Genomic DNA, 15,757 nt, shown 5'->3' with positions numbered 1-15,757 from the left:
ATTACAATCATTAACTCTGCCTCAATACAATCCTTAAATCTACCTCAATACAATCCTTAAATCTACCACAATACAATCCTTAAATCTACCTCATTACATTCATTAAAGCAATATATTGTGTATCACTATAATTTCTGTGCTCAAAGTGCAGAATAAAAGTGTAACACACAGGTACACCATTTTGTAACACATGTCCTCTGTTTCAAATAGAACGCACATACAACAGACAGACACTGTCAGACAACCTTCCCTTATAAGTTTGACTGCCTTGTTGCATTGATGGGAAAATATATTTGAGACAGATGACATGTTAACAGAATCATTTCACGGTTCAGTGTGCCCGCACTGTGATTTATCCTGGCGCCGCCCAGCCAAAGGTCCCAATTCAAAAGATTTATGGGCCAGGGCCAAATATCTATTTTGATTTTGAAAAAGAAACCCCAGTCTTAACAATGGTAGATTGCTGCACGTGTCTAACTCTATTCATATTCCAAATCTCTCACAAAATCAAATTATTTCATTAAAAAGGTGATAAAGAAAAATGGATGAATGATAACAGAAGAGAAATGTARATGCCCTTCCATTGTTTATCATGACCTCTAGTGAATGTTATCTAAGGGCAATTCAAATCATTCACACAGAATGCAAAACCTACTCTGGTACTGTATCAATAGCTGCATCCTTCTACCAAAACAGGCCAATCACCAACTCAGCACAATACAGAATTTAGGTGTACATCCCACTGAAAAGGTTCCATCCTATCAAATCAGATGACTGAATGCATGCTTCCCCACAGACCCAGTAGTGTTATTTCAGGATCTGTGATTCGGGAGCGTTCGTTTGACCAGGACAGCTTCCTCTGAGCCTGTAATTGCTGTGACCTGTTTTACCTTTCACTTGAGTTTGGTGTGATAAACCGCTGCTGTGGTTCCCATAACTACTACAGCGACACGATGCTTGCTTGTTTCTCATCAGGTTTGGTGGGGTGGAGATAACACCGTGATGGGTGGCTGGTGACAGCCTCATCTCAATGTGAATGGAGCTAATCACCAATGCAAATTGCAATCAGAAGGGCACATCCTCACCAAACTGAGAGATAATTGCATGATTGTGCCAATAGTAAAAGGTCAGCCACTTGTACCATCAGAGCTTTTAAATAATCATTCATCAGAAATTGTGAATACATCAGAGGAGAGTTTTTAGATTAAATAACATATTTAAGTGTAAGGCCAAATGTTGTTCCATTAACTCTTGATCAGTTCTGATCAGTTTATCATTCTGCAATTTTCAATTGAGTTTCCAATCTAGCCTTGTAGCTTGGAAACACGGATTGTAGAACGCTAATTGTTTTCCTGATTTTATTCATCTATACCAGGTCTATCCTGCATTTCATGACCACACAAAATTACATTAAGAATCTTTACAATTTCTTGACATATTTGGCATTTCATAATTTTTCAGAGAAAGGGCTCTGTGACGATCCACTCTTAAATTCAGTTTACCATTGTCCTCCAGCCAAAATCAAAAGCTTCTTATGAGAGCGCAACTGCTGCTGCGTGTCTGGTCTGCCCCAGCCAGCCGTGTGCAGAGGGAGCCCTCTAGTGCCTTACCGTGGGATCTTGAAGAGGGCTTTGACGGGGTGCATCTCGGACAACGGGGGGTCTCCATCAGCCAGCTCTATGGCTGTGATGCCCAGTGACCACACGTCACAGCGGGCGTCATACGTGGAGTCATACTGCTGCTCACAGGCGATGACCTGGGACGACACAGGCAGGACAAGCATGACACAAGCAGGTGGACACTTCTCATGCAAGTTGCTGCCATGTTTCTTCCTGTCCATGATGATATGACGATAATGTCTTTACAACAGCGAGGTACTGACTTCATTATGGACACTTAAAAGTCTTTCATTTTTGTGGAGCTGAAATCCGATGAGCTTTGGGCAACAATTCAGAAGACGATCAAGTCATTTTATAATTGCCTGTGTTCGAAAAACGCATTGTAATGTTGATTTAAAAAGGGTACAGTTAAATGCATTCATCAGATAAGGTGCGTTGCAGCTAGTATTGAACCTCCCTTCTCTCACCGTCAAAAATCATTACTGAGACCAAAATGAACAGCCTCCTTTATTCTAATTGCCCCTGAGGACCCCTCCTACCAGCCCAATCATCATGCCTCATTTCTGCCAAACAGTAAGCTGGGGCAGCAGACTCCCAGCTATTAACCTTGGGGCGACCTCAAGAGCAGGGCGCGTGGAGGGGAATGCACAATGACAAGGGGGTGTTACATATTGAAAAGCCTCAGCAGAGTACATAGTCACTCGTCTATCTCGCTCTACAGTCCACATAGCACATCTAATGCAACTCAATGGTGTCATCATGTAGGATATTTTGGCGCTTAGTGTTCTCATGTAATTGCAAGCAAAGTGGTTTAGTTGGGCATGTAAAAAAAAAAGGCTAACCTCAGGTGCCATCCAAAAGGGAGTGCCAACGGATGTGTTTCTCCTCAAACGTGCACTCGTCAGCTGAGCAGAGACACCTGGATAGAATTCAAGCTAATTAATAAATCACCTCATTCTCAGTGGATCAGCGTTTGGTGCAAAATACCATTGTTTGTGTTATACCACATTACAGCCTGTTATAATTACATATTCACAGTTGTTTAATACGCTTTATGTGCATATTACATGATTATGAATTACAGAGGGAAAGTGTGTGTGAATCAATCAATAGCAATATGGCATATAATTTGGTGGGGCAACCTGCCATACCAACATAAATTGGCAATAATAATTTCAAATTAAGTGGGACAGATTTTTATCAGCAGGAGTCCACTTCATTCCCAACACACAAGGACATAAACATGCCCGGGGCAACTCAGAGTCATTTGCTAGAACAGCTTTCTTTTTATATGCAAAGGATCAAATAATGCAATTTAAATTAGCAATAATAGCCTTAGGTTAAGCTACGGTCCATGAAATACCAAGATGTTACATAGGGTAAGGGGGAAGCAAGATGTGGACTGCATCGAAGCATTGATCTCCACATGCTTGCATTCATCTTATACTCTTTACCAATAATATCACAGGCTTTTTTGTGGACAAAAAAACATGGATTAACTTCCAACTATTAATGATAAGTCATCTGTTAAACGAAGACCCAGACAGAAGAAACAGAGCCAACAAACAACTTCCCAGAGCCTCCCTGTAATATGCATGTATCTCTTTCTACAAGCCATCAATTAGCCAAAGTGCACCCACAACAAGATAACAAAAGCCATTACCAAAGTCAACAAGTTTGACCCCTCCCTCGGTGGTCAGAAGGATGTTGTTTCCTTTGACGTCACGATGGATAATCCGGTTGTTGTGTAAATGCTGGAGACCCTGGCAGGCGGGAGGAGGAAAGCAAAGGGGGGCTTAATAAGCGTCAGTAACCCCATTATCAACGGTTTGTGATTAGTACAATTTGAATGTGTTTCAAATAAAGCCGTCTACTGCCATGCATATCAAAGAGCTCCCCCTGCTGTTTAAAGGGATGGAAATCTATTACTCCCACACCCCGCCACCACCTGAGTCAATCCCCTGCCCACTGTGTGTGGATGCCACCCCCTTCCGTCATTAGGCGTTTTGCAGTTGGCCATCTCACCAAGAGGGCGCCGTATAAGATGTATGCGATAACGGGCTCCAGTAGTCGCTGGCCCCGCATGAGCAGGCCTTTGATGAGATCTGTGACTGAGCCCCCGTTGCACAGCTGTGTGAGAGAGAGAGCGAGAGAGAGAGAGAGAGGGAGAGAGAGCGAGAGAGAGTGTGAGTGAGTGACAGAGAGACAGAGACAGACAAAGAGAGACAGAGAGAGACAGAGACAGAGAGAGGGAGAACAGTGGCTCCTCCATTACTCACTACTCTAGATTATGATTCATTACACAAGAGCCATCCCTCCCACACATACAACTAGACTGGTGTCACGGCTCTTTCTTCCAGAGCTTTTAAAACATGCAATTTTTCCCAGTGTAGGAGGGTGACCTCCTCTCAGCTGATGTGATGGATTTCACTCCGGTGATATAAAGCAAACCTACTGTTTGTGATCCTTCTACTTCTCAAACAGACAACAACTGTAAGACTACGTGATCATAGTGGAGGAGATGTAACACAGGAGAGAGATAAAGTGCAGCTACTTATATTGAGCACAAGCAGACTGTAATGTTTGACATGCAAACACCACTGGGTTATATTTCCTCCCGTGACAAAGTCATACAGTATGAGCACTTTAATGATTAACTCCATATGTGTAGTGCTGAAGATGCAGAGATGTTATAGATATACAGTTTTTGACAGGACTGTAAAGCTGGGCAAAGTCTTACTTTATAAGCGAGACAGAATAACCCAGGGGATCTCACCTCTAGAACCAACCAGAGCTGTCCGCCTGAGAGGTCGTCTGACTTGTAGAACATGCCGTAGAACTTGACCACGTTGGGGTGGTTGGACAAGGTCCTCAGGATGTTGTACTCGGCCTCAATCTCCTCATCAACATCCTTTGTCAAAGAGGACACATTTACATCAGCGACACACCATTTTGACTGAGGACATTTGTCATAAATCACACAACAAACTGTATTGACACTTCTGACATTTAGAAGAAGAAAAAAAGGGAAAAAAGGATTTTGAAATGAGATTATAAGGAAGCGATAACACCTTCAATCAGAGCCTGGAACCATTAAACACAGGGGAAACTAGTTATTGGTCAGAAGTGACAATTGAGCTTCTTCTATATCAGTTTAAATCTCAGTGGAAGTGAAGAGAAAGCGTCACAGAGGCAGAATTCCTCTTCCTGGATGTGTGAAATATACTGTCAGCGGTCTAATCAAGGAGAGGAATGAGCATGGAAGCAGCTGCATCTTCATAACCGGCCAGGCAGGGAGCTGCAGCAGGGGGGTAGCAAAGAGAGTCGCAAGAGGGATTGGAGCACCGACACAATCATAAACAAGCACTCAGCCCTGAATCTCACAAACACACAACATGGCGCCACTGCAGAGCCCATGGCCCCAGACATCTTTACCACAGACAGGTCTGGCAGCTAACTGCACATCACTAAGGTAGCGACACATGCATAATGGGGAAGGTGGACACAGCGACTGGTTAGGACGACCGTGGAAAGCGGGTGTAGAAATGGGAGTGAAAATAGGTGAAAAAGGAAACAGGTGGGAAGTGGCGTGTCTAGAACATTTTGAATGGGGGTGGCCAAGGTGGGCCACAGACTCAGTTTACAGGGGGCCATAACATTTTGAATGGGGGTGGCCAAGGTGGGCCACAGACTCAGTTTACAGGGGCATAACATTTTGAATGGGGGGTGGCCAAGGTGGGCCACAGACTCAGTTTACACGGGGGCCATAACATTTTGAATGGGGTGCCAAGGTGGCCACAGACTCAGTTTACAGGGGCCATAACATTTTGAATGGGGGTGGCCAAGGTGGGCCACAGACTCAGTTTACAGGGCGCATAACATTTTGAATGGGGGTGGCCAAGGTGGCCACAGACTCAGTTTACAGGGGGCCATAACATTTTAATGGTGGCCAAGGTGGGCCACAGACTCAGTTACAGGGGGCCATAACATTTTGAATGGGGGTGGCCAAGGGGGCCACAGACTCAGTTTACACGGGCCATAACATTTTGAATGGGGTGGCCAAGGTGGCCACAGACTCAGTTTACAGGGGGCCATAACATTTTGAATGGGTGGCCAAGGTGGGCACAGACTCAGTTTACAGGGGCCATAACATTTTGAATGGGGGTGCCAGTGGGCACAGACTCAGTTTACAGGGGCCATAACATTTGAATGGTGTGGCCAAAGTGGGCCACAGACTCAGTTTACAGGGGCCATAACATTTTGAATGGGGTGGCCAAGGTGGGCCACAGACTCAGTTTACAGGGGGCCATAACATTTTGAATGGGGTGCCAAGGTGGGCCACAGACTCAGTTACAGGGGGCCATAACATTTTGAATGGGTGGCCAAGGTGGGCCACAGACTCAGTTTACAGGGGCCATAACATTTTGAATGGGTGGCCAAGGTGGGCCACAGACTCAGTTTACAGGGGGCCATAACATTTTGAATGGGGTGGCCAAGGTGGCCACAGACTCAGTTTACAGGGGCCATAACATTTTGAATGGGGGTGGCCAATGTGGGCCACAGACTCAGTTACAGGGGCCATAACATTTTGAATGGGGTGGCCAAGGTGCGGCAACAGACTCAGTTTACAGGGGGCCATAACATTTTGAATGGGGGTGGCCATGGTGGGCCACAGACTCAGTTTACAGGGGGCCATAACATTTTGAACCTTAATCGATCAAAGTGGATTTTTCAATATAATTATGATGGTTCAATGCATGAAATGCTTCAGCTTAGGTTTGGTACATTTCCCTGTTAAAATAAATCATAAATCAATTCCAAAAGTATTGATACAGTGTCTGCATGTAAGGTGTTTGCGAATTACACCGGTACATTCGTGGGGGTTCTCAATTCTTTCTACAGGACCTCCTATGAAAATGTTTAATGTGTTTTATAGTAAAGACATGGAATTTTACTGTACAAATGTATTACCTTTTCATTTGTCATGAACACGATGAGTCATGAAGTTTTCATCTGACTGTCAAACAAAATCACCTCAAAGTAGGTTACTTGCGTACTTTTGTCTACTCCAAAATAAGTCCAGCATCTGAACATGGTACTGTGCACCCGCCATTTGAATGGAAAGGGAAACTCTATTACAAACACCATAAGTTTAATGACATTCAGCCAAAAAAGTGGCGGCATCCCCAAAATGTTTTACAATAAAAAGAGAAAGAAACTTAGAAATGTCTCCTTCGTGTCTATCCGTGTTTAAAAATGTTCGCAAGAGGCTAATTCACAAGAGGCTAATTCACAAGAGGCATAATTCGCAAGAGGCATAATTCACAAGAGGCTAATTCTATTTCACCAGAGAAAGCATCGGAGTGAGGCAAAAATCGCCCCTCTGTCTTAGTATATGTAGGCCATGTATCTGATTTTGTCTAGCCAAAAAGAGTGTGACATGTCCAGACAGCATCAGATACATGGGCTACACATACTAAGACATAGGGCTGTTTCGCTCGCACGGATGCTTTCTCTGGTGAGATTGAGGAGTCTTGCTGTCAGTCAATATTTTCACAGACGACCTATGAGATCTCAGAATTTCTGGGGGGCCACCGGGGTGGCCAATCAGATTTCAGTGGAGGGGCGTGGCCAGCCTGGGCCACCCCCTGGACACGCCACTATAGGTGGGGAATCTACTACTGAACAGTAAACACAGGGACAGGTACAGGAGGAAGGAGGGGTAGGCAGGTACAAGGAAATAAGCGAAGAAACTTACTCTGTTTGTATGCCTGGTATACTGAGACAAGCCAAACAATAGTAAAGAAAAACAGAGAGGATTTCCTTTATTAATTTTTTTTGGTTTAGTGTTGTCACAGGTCAGGGTTGACAATTCTAGGCGGGAGAGCACCTAAACTTGCTAGATCCATAGCAATTATGCTCCATGCACAAGGTGGCACATGCATTGACTGTATGTCTTTTGCAATAACTTACATTGATTGGGTCCAGGACTTTGACTGCTGCCTGACTCCCATCCTTCCTGTTGTTCACTCTGTAGACTTTACCATAGGTTCCTTTACCGATGGTCTCCGCAATGTCCCAGTCACCCGATGGATCCGCCAGGCTCTCCAGACCGATCATACTGGCCTTGTAAGGGTATAGTCCATACAGCGATCTCCTACATTGAATAATAGAGATCCAAGAGAAATGCTTCGTTCATGTACACACATTGGAACTAAATATGCATCCCTGCCAACACTTTCTCCTCTCTAGGGGAAGCTTTGCTAATCAAGGAAAGATGGCAGGCAACGTGTCACCATAGCTTTAAGCTTAGCTTCAAAACATCACGCATATGGCTTTAACCACACTGATGTGCATGTAACGCTCCACCAAAACACACTTTCTCACTAGCGATATATCAACAGCAAAGATCCTAACAGCTTGCTATGTTATACAGTAGATTAGTTCACCACGGACTGTGCTCAATGACACATCCATTTGGCCATGGGAGGCGCTTAACAGATTTAAAACTGATGAAGAGAAAGCAAAATACAAACCATACGACGGTACTTACATCGGGACTGTTATTTTCTGCTGACTCATTAAGCCTTGGGCAGTGCACACAAACGACTAAGGTGTTTCATAGTAAAACAAGACCCATACAGATGGCGCTCGCTTATCCCCGGGAGGACATGTAACAAGCAGCATTGCACCGGGACGCCGAATTAGCGCGCACCACAGGGACCCAGTCTATGCCCAAGAACACGCCACTAAGATCACTTCAATCTCTTCAGAATCAATTGGATTGGCCTGAGATTAACTTGACTGGTGCTTTTGTCTACCGCAGAACCAACCCCGCCCCGCAGGCTCCACACATAATCAAACTGAAAGAGTTTTCTAAAACAATTCCTTTTTTTTCTCTCCGTTGTATCATTTTCAAATCTGACTGTGGTGTCTTTATCCGATGACAGGTCAAGCTCAAATCATACTAAGTAACTGCATAATGAGGGGCAGTTTCCCCGGACACAGATTAAGCCTAATCCTGGACTAAAAAGCATCTTCAATGGAGATTCTTAATCTTAATCTGTGTCCGGGAAACCACCCCATAGTGTCATAAATGAAAGATAAATCCCTATTATCAGAGCCGAGGGGTTAGGCCTGTAATAAATCATTCTGGGATGTATACAGTGGGGGCATAACATAACAGATATAATGGGTTAATGGTGCAAAGCAAGAGGTGTCAAAACACACACCTGAGTGAGCAGTTGTACGATGTGACCGATCAGGAAAACGTATTTACATATGTATATATTCCGTATATATTCCGTATTCCCTGAATGATTGATATTCTCAGTGAGAGGAGTTCAGTTCTCCCATCCCTTCAGTTTGTCACATAAGTGCAATGTATCACAGAGGTTGACTGACCCTGAGGGAGACGGGGGAGAATTTATTTTGAGTAGCCGTTCACGTGAAAAAAAAATAAATAAATTTTTGGACCACCAGGGCTCTCTGCCACTGCACCAGCGTGGATAGATTTATGAATTGGCATAGGAGCAGGGTGAGTGATGGCTTGACACTAGATGGATATAACAGTAATTTGAGGAGATGTATAAACATGCAGAGCAAAGTGGTGACTGAAGTCCTTCAATTTGTCCTTCCTCAAAGAAACCAAACATAGCGTGGACAAGCGGAAGACAATAGCCTTCTTTGAAAGTGTAACATTAGGCAAGACCGCCTAATCATTTCCCCCACTGTCCGACTTCAGTAAAAAACAACGCTATCATCACCGATCATCCAGAAATGTATCTACCTGCTCAGTCCCGTTCAAATACAGTAAATCACACATGCCTTGTGCATCAACAAGGTCAAAAAACGATTTTTGAGCCATTGATTACTCGAAACGAACGGAAACATTTTTGTTTTTAAGCATCTTTGAGTCTCAGTGCATTGAATACATTGTGGTTCCCTTGTTGCCCAGGCATCTATGCCAGGCTTTTGTAACAACAGTAGGCTCATATTGCTAGAGAGCAGCTGTGTGACCAAAGTGGCTGGCAGCATCAGACACCCAGTCTAGTATATCAACTTTCTCCTGGTGCTTCAAAACTAAGCTCAAGCCTCGGATCTGCATTAGTAACCTATTGCCAGTCCAGCTGGTACTGTTCTCATGAAAATACTCAATTAGTGGCTGAAATATATATTTTTGAAAATCATTTGTTAAAAGGAAAACAGTATGAACTTAGATAAGATTTTACATATAAACTTCAGATCACTAAAGACACACATAACACTATGAATGAAATGAAATACCACGCTACACACAACCCTTTACACCTCTCTAACGTCTCCTTTTGAATGTCAAACATCACACTGACAATAAGCACTGGTAGCATAACAAGAACGCTGAGATAAACACAAAAGAGAACATGTCAATATAACATCATCTATCCTTAATCAAAAATCCCACATCTCCTTTCACCTCAAACATTACATAACATACGTACAGTACGGTATACCACTCTGAATCTCAAACTGAACTCTCCAAAATATTTTCTGGTAAAAAAAGCTTCAATAGCCCATGCATACCTTGTTTGTGACAGTTGATTCCCTATCACGTTCTGCTAAAAGTGTGTCTCTGTGTCTACCCTAGCAACATGTTCCTGACCAAATCATGCTAATCAGCAGCGATCAATAATTCATCCAGTAGTAATCAGCAATGTGATCTAGTTTGAAATATTCAGGTGCCAGATGTATCCAGTCATAAACGAGGTAGATATGAAGCCTCTCAGGTTGCACACAGGTAACCAGGAAGTTCTGGATAGTTACGAGGTCACGTGACCCACACATGTCTCCAATCAGTAAATTAACTCTACCTCACTGACATATTCTTGATAAAATACTTGACTTTGGATTCAGACAACTCTTGATCTTCATTGAAATTCTAAATGGCTAAAATACTAGATTTAATGTGCAGTTGTGTAATGTCTTAGTAGTACTTGTGTTGCAATGCATTGTACTCATTTGTTGAATGGTTAGCAGCAAAAACAAGACTTATTTCACATGAGCAACAAACACCAGCAGTCATGTTGCTATGAGTACAAAGCCCAGGGGGAACACAGAGATAAAAGACGATCACACAGACTGAACACAAAAGATAACCGCTGCCTCGCTTCCACAACAGCTTCCATTTCATACAGATAACTGTCAGTATACCATGAATAGATCAGATTTGAAATTGAACTGACGTTGTTGAATCTACCCCATGCAAACAATTCATACATTAACACCAAACGTGACCTGTTTTTATATAAACCCAAATTCGAGAGATTGATATATTCCCGACCCCTGAGACTATTGTGTATTAACAGCAAAATACTGTATATCTTATCACCACAGCAATGAGAGAGAAAATGTTCCTACAACCGTTCTCCCAAACGGATGTGAGATAAACCAATGTCTGGGAGACAATGAAAGAGCGCTCTCGCAGAACAGGACACCAGAACTGCCTGATGGCAAGGCTCTGGTTACTCATTGTCTACGACACTGTGTCAACAACATGTGGAAAATAAAAGACACGCCGTAAAGAATGCAATGCTGTTAATGCATGCAAACAATGCAGTTGGATACACCAGTCAACATAATCATGTATATAAAACATTATAAATGTATTACATATTTATGTGCACTCAGCATCATTGAAGGATAAAGCCAAAAGCATTTGCCAGGAGTTTACAATGCACTCAATATTGGAGCCAGTAGATGTGACAATACAACATGCAATGTATTTCCCTCTAGCTCTACAATGTGTTTCATCAGCTACTATACATATACCGTATAGGTATATTTAGCATGGTTCACCAAATCACTATGATTCTTCATAGGCACAACCAAACAGGTGATGTGTGGACATGGTGGCAGTTACAGGTCATGTGACCAGTTACTAACACATATTACCTTTGAGATGGCATTTTCCTGTATTACCAAATGAGGAGAGTTACAAACTACACACCAGTCAGAGTTATACTTAAACTTCATCTTTAATGAGCTTTAAGCTTTAGCCTTTGACTTTCAACAATTCACTATCTAAAATTAATTTGGAGAGTCACTACAGAAGAATACAAATATATTTTATAGCCAAGATACACCCCTCTCAACTTACATGACGAACCACAGATCTTAGGAACAGTTCACAAAGGTTAAGATTTGTATGAAAGATATCTATAAAACATAGCAGACAGTTCTCATTGTAAAGACCAGTGTCTGGCCCCCTCCTACTCCAAACTGGAACCCATCTCACCCTGGTACGGTATAGCACAAAAACATTACCTTTACTATCTGGAATGCTCTTTAGGCTTTATTACCCAAAGACATCGTAAATCTCCTCTGTCAGTGCTATCTCATAGAGGCCCATCCTCAGTGGAACACACACACACAATAGTCAACAGAATACTCTATTCTGTCGAATAAAACAACCATTCTAATGCAATACAAAGATTATAATATAATCTTACAAGTACTATAACATAATCTTGCAATTATCCACGCATCTTCCACAGTGGACTGGAACCAGAGTGCAAGGTGTAAGAGGAGAATCTAACTCACACATACTCTATATCCCAAGCTGACTGGTAAGTTTTACATGGTCTGTTGCAAAAATACTCAGTTCTTCCCAACTTTAATCCCTGTTAAGGGGATATGAAGGGGCTTTACAGTACTGTAAACCTCCATCAACGTGTCAAACTTGAATCGTCATGTCCTTGCAATAACCTTGTCTGACCAGTGACCACAGTCATGGAGAGATTACAGTGGTGGAGATGAAATGTGTTGCATCCCTCTATTCAAACCTCATCGTTTACAGGTAAGTACTTCTGTGCTGCCATTGGTACACTAGGTACTGATGTAACACTAATATCATACTACAGGACACTGTATGATAGCCTGATCCATGACCATCCTGAACGCTGCACTCTCGTTTCGTGTAGCGAAACAGAATGTAAACTGGCGAGACTTCAGGATGGTTGTACAGTAGGAGGCTAAGGCTAACTGTATGATATGTAGTGGTGAAAGCCAAAGTGGGAAGAACTGAGTATCTGATCTGGTCTCTCACCATATCCTGCCGTGTAGGTGGAAAAACTCTTTTGCCTTGAGGTGATTTTCCTCAGTGTTTCCATGTATCCTGAGCATTGAGTAAAAACGACACACCCTATTGTCAATACTGTACATGTATGCCATGTGTGCTGTATTTGATCATTTATGTTGATATGCGACATGAGTTTGTAAAAGGCAGTAGCCAAGCCTAAGAAAAAAAGCTTCTTAGCAAACAGCAATTTCTCAAGCAAAAATTGTGCAAGGACTGCCTGGGAGTTGCTGTTATTGGCAGAGAGGTTTGGAACTCTCTTTCTTATTGGTCTATTGACTAATTTACCGCCTGGTGATGTCAGGCAGGCCAAAACTCTGTCCCACCTAAACAGGCTGAAATTTCAGGCACACTTTTCAAACAGCTCTTACACTAAAAGGGCATTATCATTTTCACAGTATTATTCCAACTTCATAGTGTGGAAATATACACTGAGTGTACAAAACATTAGGAACACCTTCCTAATATTGAGTTACACCACCTTTTGCCCTCCGAACAGCCTCAATTCATCGGAACATGGACTCTACAAGGTGTCAAACGCTTTCCACAGGAATGCTGGCCCACGTTGACACCAATGCTTCCCACAGTTCTGTCAAGTTGGTTGGATGCCCTTTGGGTGGTGGAAACGGTTGAGCGTGAAAAACACAGCAGCGTCGCAGTTCTTGACACAAACCAGTGCGCCTGGCACCTACTACCATACCCCATTCAAAGGCACTTCAATCTTTTGTCTTGCCCATTCACCCTCTGAATGGCAAACATACACAATCCAGGTCTCAATTGTCTCAAGGCTTAAAAATCCTTCTTTAACCTGTCTCCTCCCCTTCATCTACACTGGATTTAAAAGGTTACATCTATAAGGGATCATAGCTTTCAACTGGATTCACCTGGTGAGTCTATGTCATGCAAAGAGCAGGTATTCCTAATGTTTTGTACACTCAGTGTATATAACACATAAGAAAATCACGTTTTTGACTGCAATGGGCCTTTAAAGCCTCTATGTAATCTTCATGTCAGCCAATTTATTCTTTGCTAGGTACTGTAATCATATGTTTGTTTTTGGTACAGCTGCTTAAAGAAAAAAATAACTTGATTTCCTTTCAGACTATTTACATTTAATTTCAAAAATATTGCAGTCATGTATTTTGAATATATTTTTTATWAAAGCCTTACCCTGTCTTTGCTGCGTCAGTATTTCCATTTGTGAACCCGAACCCTGGAAATGTTTTAAATGATAGAAAAGACTCTGAAACAAATGAGAACTTATAAAACATCTTGACATACATAAAAAACTACTAACAACACATTTTCCTTTCAATTTGATAATTTGCGACACATGACATGGCCAGTTCAAACGCAGGCATCCCCATCTCAGGAATGCGGAGATAATGAAAGACATTCCGACGTTTGTAACTACACTATGACAAACGTTTTTAGCATATTGTAGACAAGCATCATCCAATTAATACACTTTCTCTGTATCTTACCGTCCATAGCGACATATCCGAACTGATTTTCTCGGTTTTCTCACTAACCACAATCACCCGTCAAGGGTTTAATTATTAACAGGAACTTGATAAGCAATTGAGAGGAAATAATATACCCTAACCTACTTGCTCTGCAAGCTACTGCTCCACATTCTGTATATGTCTTACTTAGGCTTATGTAATATAGCACATACAAAATGTTTTACAAATTCAAAAAATGGTTCAAATAAGATCTTACCAAAGCACGGAACCAACAAGTTCCTCAAATGTAGGGATGCCTGTGGCGGGTATTTCAGTGCTCGTGTGATCAGAGCGTGCGAGAAAAGCTCCATTTTAGAAAAAGGCCTTGGTTTAGCTAAATATTTAACAAATGTTGAAACTCTWAGGATTCCCTGCTGGCATCATCTGCATGTCTGACAAATTCCACTAATTAGAGATGATGCCATGACATAGAGGCTTTGTACAGTACTGTTCATTACGTTGAGAGGCCTTTTGTCTTTGAAACTTCAACCCAGTTTTCATCCAGTGCACAATATAATCTGTTGCTGTCATTCATAGTTCCTATTTGGCATGTAATACCCTCATTGGCTTGCAATGATGTATTGTGAATAGGACTCTGCCGTGTTGTTTTTTTCCTCATTTAAAACGTGAGTTTCCCTTTAATTCTCACAGATGTCTGTGGTTTTATATCAAACCAAATTGCACAACATCCTTTATTTCTAACTACAAAGACARGTTTTCCACAGGCCACAGAGACTGAAAGTATAGGTGAAGTTTATTATTTTTATTTTATTTAACTAGGCAAGTCAGTTAAGAACAAATTCTTATTTCAAATTGTACATTAAATCATATATTCAGTCGAAGCAACCAATGAGTAAATGATCCATAGTGCTCCCAGTCCCAGAACAATGATCTGTTCTATCTGCACATTTCTGCAACAATACCCAGAGACAAAATTCACTGTGGCAAGAAGTAGATCAATCTTAATCAATGATGTAATCTGTTTTATTTCGATTACAGTATGTTTTTTGACTTCTTGTGATGTAGTAGGCATATGTGATCATGTACATGGAAACATTGTAAGCACTAACAATACATTTCACAAAAATGAAATACAAATGAGTTTTCACCATATGACCAGAGCAGAACTTTGACCATGTGTCTGAGGTTGMGAGAAAGAATATTTAAAAAGTTAGAATATGGCCTCTTAGCACTAACATGTACATCCTGCTCTTACAGTCAACCATGCACTCGAGCTGTGAGAAGAAACTGAACTGTCCAAATGGAAAATAATTATATTCAGCCCCAAATTGTGGCTGAATATTTGTGTATTATTCTTTTCCATTTTGGACAGTTTAGTTTCTTCTCCCAGCTCGACTGTAAGAGCAGGATGTACATGTTAGTGCTGAGGCAATATTTTAACTTTTTTGGGCAACCCGAACAAATTCACAGAGAAAAGGTAGTTCTAGATCGGTCACTCAATGCAAGCAAGTCTAAGAAGCAGTAGATCTGTGCTATGTGCACCATTTTCTATGCTTACC

General features: G+C 41.9%; 1 protein-coding gene across 5 annotated transcripts in view; it reads right to left on the bottom strand.

Annotated features, from left to right (window-relative positions):
- myo3b (myosin IIIB) overlaps window positions 1-14,721 on the bottom strand; it is a 104,098-nt gene extending 89,377 nt beyond the window's left edge. For 2 of the 5 annotated variants that reach the window (XM_024003053.1, XM_024003059.2), the window contains exons 1-8: window positions 14,455-14,721; window positions 13,903-13,945; window positions 7,593-7,776; window positions 4,396-4,530; window positions 3,645-3,749; window positions 3,283-3,382; window positions 2,462-2,538; window positions 1,611-1,756 (exon numbers count right to left, since the gene is read on the bottom strand). In XM_024003053.1, coding sequence (XP_023858821.1) covers window positions 1,611-1,756; window positions 2,462-2,538; window positions 3,283-3,382; window positions 3,645-3,749; window positions 4,396-4,530; window positions 7,593-7,776; window positions 13,903-13,945; window positions 14,455-14,548 — 884 coding nt within the window. In that variant the 5' untranslated portion in view covers window positions 14,549-14,721. Of the gene's footprint in view, window positions 1-1,610; window positions 1,757-2,461; window positions 2,539-3,282; window positions 3,383-3,644; window positions 3,750-4,395; window positions 4,531-7,592; window positions 7,777-13,902; window positions 14,084-14,216; window positions 14,287-14,454 lie in introns of those variants that run through there. The other 3 variants (XM_024003084.1, XM_024003077.1, XM_024003066.1) reach the window with 3 other exon arrangements.
- Window positions 14,722-15,757: the final 1,036 nt, after the last annotated feature.

This window comes from Salvelinus sp. IW2-2015, linkage group LG2, assembly GCF_002910315.2.
Source record: "Salvelinus sp. IW2-2015 linkage group LG2, ASM291031v2, whole genome shotgun sequence".
Lineage (NCBI taxonomy): Eukaryota > Metazoa > Chordata > Actinopteri > Salmoniformes > Salmonidae > Salvelinus > Salvelinus sp. IW2-2015.
Note: the sequence above shows the minus strand (reverse complement) of the source record. Positions and strands in the feature narration are given on the sequence as shown.